The following is a 12,014-nucleotide window of genomic DNA, read 5'->3' on the forward strand; positions in this document are numbered from 1 at the left end:
AGTGTCATTTTGTACCTTTTCATTTGAACAACCCTTGTATTAAATTATGGATGCAATTCGCCTTTGGGAAAATATATATTTCTAAATACACACTCGATATTTTTGTTTTTAAGTTAATGGATATAGTTATAGATATTATTATGAAATGTATGATGGAAAAACATTGGCCCTAGAGCTCCAAATTTGGTTAATGAGTGTTCCTTAACTTGTTGTTGCTGTTCCTTATGGCACTTGCCATAGACAAGCCTGCTGACTAGATCAGCGATTTAAGACGAGTTTGTACAGTAGCTTCTGAGGTTAAAGATCCCTGAGCACCCGAGGGCAGAAGTCTGACTTCTAGCTCATATGAAAAGGGCGCTCACACACTCGCTTGCACGACCCCTTTTTACAGGAAGGGGGGGGGGCTTTCACACACCTCACAGATAGAACATAGGGTAAAGAACAAGCATACCGAACCAGACTCGAATCCGGGACGCTCAGATCACGGGGAATATGAGCTATCCCTAGGCCAGGACGCCGGCATTCTTTAACCTCTTCGCATAAAATGACGGGTCTGACACGCGAATATAATTACTGGATTTTTAATTTAAAATCTTCAATCTGTAAGTATTAAGTAATTTAAAATGCAATAGTCACTCAGAAACTCTTGAAATTCCTAAATGCTCCTTATACTATTATAAGATTCAAAATAATAATAAATACACCCAATAGGACGTGTCATTTAATTATGAAGTTAATTAAATTCGTATGTCAAGAAGTTAAGAAAAGGATTTCTCAATTACATGTTTACTTAAAGATTAATCAAAATTCTCTCTGTAATTTTTTCTCCCAGTAAATTTGGAGAATAAAACTGAATGCTTTATTCCACTTCAAAATTAAACTGTATGTGTGTGTGTGTGCGTGCCAGCACGTGTTAAAATCAAACCAATTTTATGTTCAGACAATTTGTCTTGAACTTTAATAATATTTTTTAATATATATATTTTAATAATATTTTTTAATATATATATATATATATATATATATATATATATATATATATATATATATATATATATATATATATATTTTAAAATATATATTACTACCATACTTTTCATTGTTTTGACTGCATTCACATTCAAGGGAATGCGATAGTATTAATTATGTTTTTTGAATGAGCATTATCGTTTCTATATCCTTACTTATAATAAAGTTGACTGTGTGTGTGCCAGTGTTTGTATGTGCGTTGGTGCTTTATAGGACTATTTGAAATCTGTAAAATGCTTAAAATCTGAGACGAGCTTGAATTTTTTCCCCTGAATAGCATGCCTACCTACTTGTTGTTAGTACTACTAGAAAGATGTAATAGACGTTATTATAAAAATCATTTAAATGTTTCGTACATAAGCGAATCCCTTTTTTGTCTTATAAGTTATGTGTAAGTGCGCCAAATAAGGGAATAAAATATCTGCTGTTCATAGAAAATAAATCCCCACATTGGAAAGAAATAATGAATTCATTTTCTTATATTCATATTTCAAAATCTACTCAGTAGAATACTTCAAATGACCATAATTTGCATGGATCGCAAAGGAAATTACGCTGTTTGAGTACTCGCCATCCACGATTCTATAAATTCCCACAAAATAGCGTAGAATATAACTAAAAATTCTTAATTCAGAAAATAAATATTTGTAGAATAAATAACATTTGCGCAATAAATCTTTATAATCTGGAAGACGCCTATTCTTGTATTGCCAAAATCTTTCCAATCTTTGAGTTTATTCTATTTGTTGCAGGTCGATTGGTGTTCGACAACCTCCGCAAGTCCATCGCTTATGTAATGACCTGCAAACTCTCTCTGATTCTACCTTTCTTTCTGCTACTCACACTGCACATTCCTCTGCCGATGGGCGCCTCGCTCATTCTACTCATATTTTTAGGAACAGACATGGTGAGGATTTTCCTCAAACGAATCGAGTTTGCATTCGGTAGGAAAGTAAAGAACAACTACTCCAAAAAGGAGTTATTAAGCCACTTACGTGTGTAAAAAGAATTTCATAAAGCTACTATCATTTTGAATGTGCAGGGTGGTTATAATTAAACTTCCCCTATAAACAGCATCCTACAACGCAAATGGATGAACGGCTTGCAGAGAAATTTGGTACATAGACTGCACACGAGATGCGCTCACGGAATTTCGAAAAAAAAAAAAAAATTAATTCCGAAATGTCCACCAGAGGGCGCCTTTTTCGAAAAAACATTAATTTTAACACAGTAAACGACCAAAACGGAATACAGAAACAATATTAACGATCTAGAACAAGAATTTTCAGCAGTAAAATATAAAACCGGGAAAAGCTGTCAATTTTTGGAAAAAAATTTCGAGATTTGCATGCTTGCGAAGAAGAGGAAGCTTTATGCAAAACAGGTTAGGGTAAGAAATGATTGCAGTCTTTGTCATGTTTTATGTCGATATTTCTGGCTGTAATGATGAAGGTATCTGGTTGCGACGTTGAATGACTTAAAAAAACTGATAAGCCACGATCTGCTGTTGAACACACTGTCCATCGACTTGAAATTTTGCAGGGTAATAAAGGTGGTCACATGCAGCACCTTTCCCACGACACGATTAACAACTGCTCCTCTTGTGCTATTTTGTCCTAATCTGTTCTTGTTTCTGCAAACCGAACTGCTTTTTTTCCCTCTAACAGCGTATTGTTATTTTTTACCTTACTTTTACTTAATATGGTTCGATGACCAGGTGATCAGAAACTAGTCAATAAATGTTAATATTGTTTCTGTATTCCATTTTGGTCGTTTATTGTGTTAAAATTAATGTTTTTCCTGAAAAAGCACCCTCAGGTGGACATTTTGAAACTTTTTTTTTCTAATTTCCGTGAGCGCATCTCGTGTATAGTCTATGTACCAAATTTCTCTGCAAGCCGTTCATCCATTTGTGTTGTATGATGCTGTTGATAGGGGAAGTTTAATTATAACCACCCTGTATAGAACTATACAGCATCCGATAAATGTTATTTAAATCCACCATTTAGCACCTTGGAGAAAATCAGAGCATTTTAAATTAAAGTTTTTGTGGTCAAATAGCGTTCAACATGCTCTACTTTTCTGAGTTTACTTTTCCAATAGAAACGAGCAGTGAAATCTTTTGACAATAATTCTAATCTCATTTTAGAGCTATACAGAGAATATGAATTTTTCAATACTTCTTTGAGCACGAGGTATCCAAAGAGAAAAAACTGCGATCATAGCCAATCTAAAAAGATATTTTTGAAATAAAGTTTGCGCGTCCATTAGTAGTATATGAATATGATAACTCAAAAAACAGCAAGAGTTTAAAACAGGTACAATTTAATATGTATACAAAAAGAGATGACAGTATGTAAGTCCATATGTTAAATAAGTCCAACCTGCTGAATAGATCTCTAAAATTGATTAGTTAATTCTTTTTATTATTTAGAGATATGAAAACACTTTTGTCCCAAATAATGCCAAATACATCAGCTAATTTGGACTAAAAAGAAATGGAAGACTTAACATAATTATTTGATAACGCTGTGAGAGCATTTAAATAAACATAAAGCAATACGAAAACATTCTAAAATTGTGGTCCAAAGCGAAGCAGAACTCTCTTCTTCTGAGTAATGACCAACACTCCTCTTTAATATTTGATGGCAAGTACCAAAGACGAAGACTAATGTTTCTTCATTAGACATTAACGAGCCGCTCTACATTGCCACCGCAGGATCTTTGCTCAAACGCTTTTCCTACAGCCTTGCCGAAGCATCAGCTGTCGCGCTTCAATGGTTAATGATAATGGAGGGACATTTTCCCCAGGGTTATTCTTTTTTAATTGACTCTCAAGTACCATCCTTGTTCTGCCCAACTATCCTTTTACCACAGAAGATAGCACGCGAGCCAGCAATATAAGAAAAGGGGAAACGATTATTGCTTGCAATATATTAAATTCTGTGCCGAACATTAGTTTGTAAATTGGAGAACTGTGATGTACTTTAATGTCAATTGACCTTAATTTTACGTGTGTTAATGCTTTTATTGGTATTTATATTGATTTATTTAAAGTAATGTTGTGCAATTTAAAAAACTGTCCAGAAATGTGAGTATGGATGTTGTTTGATATTTTATGCATGACTTTTCGGTTAATTAGATTATTTGATCGTTAAGCAGTCATGTATTAAGCAGATACCTTATAGGAAGGCTAATTATTGCAATGATTCTCATAATATGACTTCGGAAAAGTGCTGGAGATCTTCACGGATCATGGTCTCTAGAACCCAAACTCATTACTCTTACTGAAGTTGTGTTTTTTCGATTTCTCTAACAAATGGAAAGTGAAGGAGAAGAATAAACTCTTGATAGCATGCCTAGAAGTCATGAGCTTCAGTATGAAATAAAAATTATTAAAATCGGTTCAGTGTTTTTGATTGGAGGGAGAATGTATAATGAAGCTATGTTTTTGATTTCTCTCAAAAATAAAGAGAGTAGAGTAGGTGACCTTTGTTGGCATATGAGGTCATAAGTTTTCATATGCAACAAAAAAATGGTAAAAACGAACCATTGTTTTGGACTCAAGCACTGCCTTATTGCTTTTTCTCATTAATTTATATATAACTCATGTTTTACATTGAAGATTCGATTACGAGAGGTGGGCTGCGGTGGACTGGTGGTAAGATCTCGGCTTCGGAACCGGAGGGTTTCAGGCTCGAGACCCAGTTCCAATCGAAGATTCGTACTGGAAGAGAGTATAATGCCCGTTAAATCCAAAAATAATTGCGGATCATTTTGCAGAGGGGGAAGCCAGCTCAGGTGTTATCTTCACCATCTGACCGAGGTTCAAAATGACAAGGTCTGTCCCAAAAGTGCCCTAGTGTTGCTTTAAAACTGGATGTTAATATAACTGAACTGAATACGGTCGCGAGATCATTTAGGGAGCTACCGAAAAATGATTAAGAAGAAAAGGATTTGGCTCAATCCATTTCGCAGAAAGCTGTTAATGCTTTGGAATACACACCAATGGTTTTGTTCAATGCGCACGTGCATGTTATATGCATGCATTTTTAATAATAGCATGCCTATTCAGAACGATATAAATGTTTTTAAAAAATCCTATATTTTTTCAAATGTTTTTTATCTTTGTTTATAATAGGCCATTTTCATCAAAATTGTATCAAACTTAAAGAATATGTGACAATATGCTAGATAAGTTTTATATTAAAATTTTTAAAAAATGCTTTGAATATTTGAATAAATTTTTATAGTTATGGGAAGCATAAAATATTTATTTTTTTATATTTTAAAAATCAGACATATATCAGGCATTAATTACAAAAATTCCAGTTAAATACCATAAAGAGTTTTAAAAAAGGCCGCAAAGAGAGAAACGAAATGATGGGGATGGTGAGAAATTTGAATCTTCGAATAATAGAATTCAAGTGTGTATAGAACAGAAATACGCTATATATCCAGGAATACTTATAAATTAAATGCCTCATTTCAGTTGTATTAAATCGCGCATCATAAATAACAATACATTTTTATTGTCTTTGTCATTATTTGCGCAAACATTAGAATTGTTAGACTATGTGTCATGATATACACAATATAATTAAAAGCATTCACAGGATCTTTAGTTAATGGGAAGAGGAGTCAAATCTTTAATCTCCGTTCATTCGATGGAAAATTTTCAACTATATATCGGACTTCAATAATTATAAAATACTTTTGTGTTTTATTTAATCGGCAGAAGCATCAATCATATGATTGGGACCATCTTTTCAAACAAAAATGTCTGTCATTCTATGAGCTATCCATTTGTGTTTAGAATATTTCTGCGCGATTTGCACGCCACTTTTTGCAAAAGAAAACTGATACGCTGTGCCACTAAAAAGGGACACTATGACCTAGCTTGTATTCGACATTCCTATTCATCCCACAAAAAATGTTTGTATGTATTTCATATTAGTATTTGACGAATCTAAAAAGTGAGTAAATCATAAAAATGCCCTGATGCTTTTATTCAGGATGCTACACTGTAGATTAAATAACAATTCCAACATTTGTCTAAATGAAGGAAATATAGTTTTAAATATATTGTTATTTATTATGCTTACTTTAAAGAAATTTAAGTATGGTACTTAATTTACAACTACACAGAGAAGATTTAGCATATTTTTGACTTTTATGTAAAGTTCCTCATTGCTTGGGTTCTATAAAAGAGAAATTGTAAAAGAATTCTTTGCAATGCTAATGTCTTTCTGAATTTTAATCGTTTTCATCTAGAACTTTTGTATAAATTACCCTATATTTCAGGTTTTGAAATTACAAAGTGTATATGTGCAGTTAAAAATTATTTACAACAAAGACTCATATTTCCTAGGGTATTGAAATTATTTATATCAAATGTTAATACAATGTATAGAAATATAATTGTCTAGGAAATTCTTAAAATTTCTGATTATTTGGTTGAAAACTATGCACAGGAAAAACAAAAAACAAAACTTCAAAAAATTAGGAATCTTTTTAAATATAAATATTTAACATCTTATCAGATATATAATTTTTTTATAAAAATGCATAGAAGTATTATCCACTCAATTAACTAAACTAAACTAAACTAAAACTTAAAACTAAATTATTAATGAAAATTGCAAATAATTTACAGTTTTCTTTTAAGTTTACTGAATGCTTGTATTTTTCTTTGGTAGATAGTTTTCTAAATTCCCCCTTCGCCGAATCTGCACTATAAAATGCGAGCTCATGCATATTATTTACATTACCGAAATTCAACGACAATTTGTCCACACTTTCTTTGCTCTCTCTCACACACACACACACATACAGATATATACAGTGCTGTACAAAATTGTAGAAATCCTTTGGAAAAAATGCATTTTGGGTATTTGATTGCTCATGGCAGCAATAATATTTGAAGTAATATTCTAAAGCTGTCTATCATTTTAAAGATAATTTAACCAAGATTCCAATGCATTGAATTATTTTCAACTTTCAATTATCTTTATTTTTTAAGTTGTAGCTAAATAACGAGGATAAAATAGCACACCTTACTTAAGAATATAACCTGTTTTCATTTGAATATAGCCAATGATCAAGAGTTTTTAGAAAGCCAATAAAGTGCATCTTGTTATCAATAAAATTCAGCAATTAATACTCTATTTTGGAACTAGGAAATGTGTTTTTTCAATTATTAACAAGTTGTGTGTGTGTGTGTACGTGTGTGCGCGTGTGTATTTTTCTATTTTATAATATACGAAGCGTAATAAATTACACAAAGAGTTGACGGATCATCCAACAGACGGTGTATAAATTTAGTATCACATAATCAAGGTTTTAGTTATAATGAAAACAGTAAATTAGTAGAAATATAACTAAAGGCGTTGTTTCTAAATTCTTGATGAATTATAAGGAAATTCAGTCACTAGAAAATCAAACTAGTAAATGTAGAAAAAAGTATACAACATCAAGTGATAATATATTGATTAAAAGACTGTGTCTACATGATAGAAAAAAATAATTTGGAAGTATATAAGCTGAATGGCATGTTGATTACGAGAAACACTCTAATCAGATAGAAGAAATCTGGTCTACATACAAGAATGCTCTCAAGAAAGCCATTTTTAAATTCGAAAAACACTTGAAAGGATTAAACTGAGAAAAAAAAACCTGTTAATCATATAGCACAACAATGAGTGATTTTGAGTTACGAGATCAAAATTTCTCAATTTGTTAACGATGGCATTAAATACATAAGAAGATGAAGAAGAAAAGATTTCTATCCCGGTAGCATTACACTTTCTGTTAAATACTGAATCAATATCATGATCTTAGATTATATACCAGTAAATTTCATGAGCAGAATTTGTGGGAAAATAAATACCTCTACTTCAGCATGTGATCTTTTAATTAAGGTATGGTAATTAAGAATTTATACTTCATTAGGATTCAGCTCTATATCATGCTGCCACTGTATATAAAAGCTGGCTTCAGGACAATCGCATTTCTCTAATGGAATGTCCTGGGAATAGCCCAGACTTTAACCCAATCGGAAATCTGTGGAGTGGACTAAAGACATTTGTTACACAGAACTAACACAGACATAAAACTCAATTAAAGGAAGCAATAATTCAATCATGGTATATACATCATGATACAGCTGAGAAAGAGAAAGCATTGATGAGCTACATAGGATGATGTTGCAAGAGCATAATTGATGCTAGAGTTTATCCAAAAAAATATTACCATAAGTAAGAACTTTTGTATATGCCATTGTTTCTATATTTTATTTTATTTCTTTATTACTGCTGTTTGAATAAATATATATTATGAGAAGTATTTTATTAAACTTTGCGTTAAATTACCTTGAAGATGTTATCTAACTTCTTGGTATTTCAATTAATAAAATTAATATTATGAGTCATCAAGTCTCAAAAATGCGATTTTTGTTCAAAGGGATTCTATAATTTTGGTCACTACTATAATATATTTGGAATTCAGAAATATGAATTTTTAAAATGATGAAAGTTATCACCCCGGATGATATTATAAATTAGCAGAGTAGCTTTGGTTAGTTATATTAATGTCCAGTTTTAAAGCAACATTAGGGCTGTTTTGGGATGGACCTCGTAATTTTGAGCCACAATCAGATGACGAGGACGACACCTCATCTGGCACCCCTCTCCAAGCTTCCACACCACACCAGTGGGAGTACATCCCACTGGTGTGGTGTGATCCCAAATCCATCGGGAGTTGGTCCCGATGGATTTGGCGTGCACCAAGCTCGTTTGCACGATGGTTCTTCGGTGGAATCGGGTCTCGAATCTGAGGTCCTTTGGTTCTGAAGCCGATACCTTACCATCAGGCCACCGCGGCTTCAAATTATTAAAGTACAGTCTCGGAAAAATAAAACAAAACACTAACATTAGATTTAAAGTTTAGAACTGTAATTTTTACTAGTTATTAGAGTATTTTTCTCTTATTTTCACTGTTCTGATAAAATGTTGGTCTGAAGTCTATTATTTATATGTTTTCATAGTTTCCTGCATTATCCCTGATTTATGAAAGAGCGGAAGGTGATATTATGCACAGAACACCACAATCACTGAAAGAAAAGAATGTGGTTGATTTACGGTAAGTCTATGTCACAAAATGTAAATTTTCTTCTATGTTTCTAATTTGGTCGGATAAATTGTTATAATTTTTGGAAATTTTTTACAGAAAGTGAGAGAGGAAACTTCTGATGCAGTTTTTGATACTTTTATTACTTAATCATCTTGACTTTTGCTGTCATAAAAACTTCATAAAATGTCACAAGTACAAACCAAAAGGCAATAGAAAATTCAATAAAATAGTTTAAAAAATCCATTTTATTTATAAGTTAAATGGTGTTAAATCATGCAATTTACTTTCCGTCAGTACTGCTCAAGCAAAACTATTTAAGTTTTAAGAGGAAGGAATGATATAGAAACTTAAGGGGTGTTTATGTTCTGAAAAATAAACTTTTTCATGTATAAAACGTTTTTTATAAAAAACTTTTTCTTTTTCTTCATGAGCACAACATTCCCTTGCGGACCTTGGCTGCCTCAAACACTTGCACTTTCCAGCGCTTTCTATCTTCCACAACCCCCTTCTAATTCTTTATCCTCAGAACACTCAGGTCTCTTTCCACATCATCCAACCATGCAGTTGAAGGTCTTCCTCTGGCCCGGGATCCCAAAGGATTTTTAAAAGTGAATATTTTGAGGGTGCTCTTTTCAGGGCTTCTCCAGATATGGCCGAGCCATCTTAACCTATTGCTTCGGATAACCAGTGTTATCTGTGTTTACTTATAGAGTTCGTATAATTCAAAATTAAATTTAGTTCGCCAACATTTTCCCTCTAGTACTGGTCAATGATAGTTCTAAGGATCTTTCTCTCGAACATGTTCAAAGAATGTTGAGTGTCCAAGTTAAGAGTCCAGGTTTCATTTGTATAGAGCAGAACAGTCATAATAAGAGTATTATAAATTCTTAGTTTAGTTTTTCGACTGATTAAGTTGGATCGTAGTTGTATTTTCAGCCCAAAGAAACAATTATTAGCCATTTTTATTCTGTTGACAATTTCTGCTTTCAGTTTATTATTGTCATTAATCATTGTGCCAAGGTATCTGAAATGATCGACTTTTTCGAAGCTATGACTATTAATGCACAGAGGAACACTGTGATAAAAAAAATATCAGCTCTTAATAATTTTTGGCTAGTTCAGCTCATCACTCCCTGCTTGCTCAAGAAAGTTCAAGACGAGCTAGATTTCTCGTTTCAGTTCAATGATAGAATTTATCTTCGTTTAAGTGTCGGAACTTTCCACAGAATAAGATTGAGTCCACAACACGACACGATATTTATGAAAACTAGTTGCGTTTTAAATTAATTTTTTAAAAATTAATTTCTCTTTAAGTATCCTTTAATTATCTTGACAAAATGTTATTTTTATTAGAGAGTAAATTTTGCCGTAGATCATGTTGAAATAAAACTACTGGTAATTAACATTCTCAAAATGAGTATCAATTGGTGATTATAGTTTGGTTTTCTCTTATTTTTGAATTGGTTAACAACAGCTGTTTTTAAAAAACTTTATGAAACATTATTTAAATTTAGGAAAGAATATATTTATTGTTTTCTAAAACACAACTATTTCACTGAAAATAACAGGCATGTCAAAACAAAATTCGGTATTTTCCTAATAATTTCTTAGAACGTATTCCATTGCTGCTCATTTTTCCAGTTTTTCTTTTCATTATTACATATTTTTTTTAAAAAAAAAATCAGTTTTTCTTGATTTATGGAAGCATAAATGACTGGTAAATAAATTTAAATGTTTTTAATTTTTTTTTTATTTCAAATGTTATAAATTATTTTTAGAAACCACAGAACAAAAATTTCAGACTACTAAATATATCTGATTAACCAGGTGGCTAGGGTCAATCGGCCTTATTAGCCCTTTGCAGTAGTAAAAGTAATTAGATGCATAATTATTCACTTAATACTAGAATTTGTTTATTGCTCCGAAAAATAAATATATATATATAGTTGTTTTTAACTGAACATTCTTGAAAATTCAATTTACATCGTCTTACTACTCTGTAGGTATTTTTAACAACAAAAATTAAATAATTAATAAATAAAACGACAAAACGAGATTTCCTGAAAGTAGCCATCCCAGTGCAAAGGATTAGTATTAAAACATTGGGGATATTAGTAAAGTAACAATGCAATATAAAAACTTAATTTATTTCATTAGTGGGTTAGCAATCTCCGGTGACCAGCTCCGTCGACAAGACTGTTGTTTTTCATGTTTGTTTAACCATTAATATAAGATGCACAGACATTTAAAATATCACATTTGATCAGACTGAAAAACATGACTATAAACATAGGTGAAATTTATGTCATCTTTTTCAATATCTGCCTTCAAGAAATAGACATTTTTAAAATGCGGTATGTCGAGTTATTTATCTAAATATGAATGGTCAAGTTTCTCACTATGAATTCATAGGTGAAAAAATTTGCAAAATAGTTAAGTCATTACGCATACTGTATGAAGGAATAATATGATGCTTTGAATAACTTAAAGTGCCTTCGTCCTGGCATAGGGGTAGCTCATCTTCCCCGTGATCTGGGCGTCCTGGGTTCGAGCCTAGGTTCGGGCATGGTTCTTCATCTGTTCTATCTGTGAGATATGTGAATGTGTCCCCCGGTAAAAAGGGGCTGTGCAAGCGAACGTAATGCGCGAGTAGCAAAATCGTACTCTTGGCCCTAGTTGGCGCTATTAATAAACAAGAGACGCTCTCTTTTGGCTTAAAATTGCTGACTTCGATCAGCGGGGCTTGTCCATAGCAAGTGCCTTCAGAAACAGTAACATAACTAAAAGTTGATACCCTAAAAAAGAAAAGGCAGTAGCAAGAGCAATGCTTAGAAATGATTTTAAAAGAACTAATA

The 12,014-nt window shown here is 32.2% G+C and overlaps 1 protein-coding gene across 1 annotated transcript in view; it reads left to right on the plus strand.

Moving 5' to 3' along the window:
* The window catches only part of LOC129985037 (sodium/potassium-transporting ATPase subunit alpha-2-like), a 217,597-nt gene that overhangs the window by 100,513 nt on the left and 105,070 nt on the right, over positions 1-12,014 (plus strand). Inside the window, exon 15 of the mRNA XM_056094964.1 lies at positions 1,782-1,936. Coding sequence (XP_055950939.1) covers positions 1,782-1,936 — 155 coding nt within the window. The remainder of the gene's footprint in view (positions 1-1,781; positions 1,937-12,014) is intronic.

This window comes from Argiope bruennichi, chromosome 9, assembly GCF_947563725.1.
Source record: "Argiope bruennichi chromosome 9, qqArgBrue1.1, whole genome shotgun sequence".
Taxonomy (NCBI): Eukaryota; Metazoa; Arthropoda; class Arachnida; order Araneae; family Araneidae; genus Argiope; species Argiope bruennichi.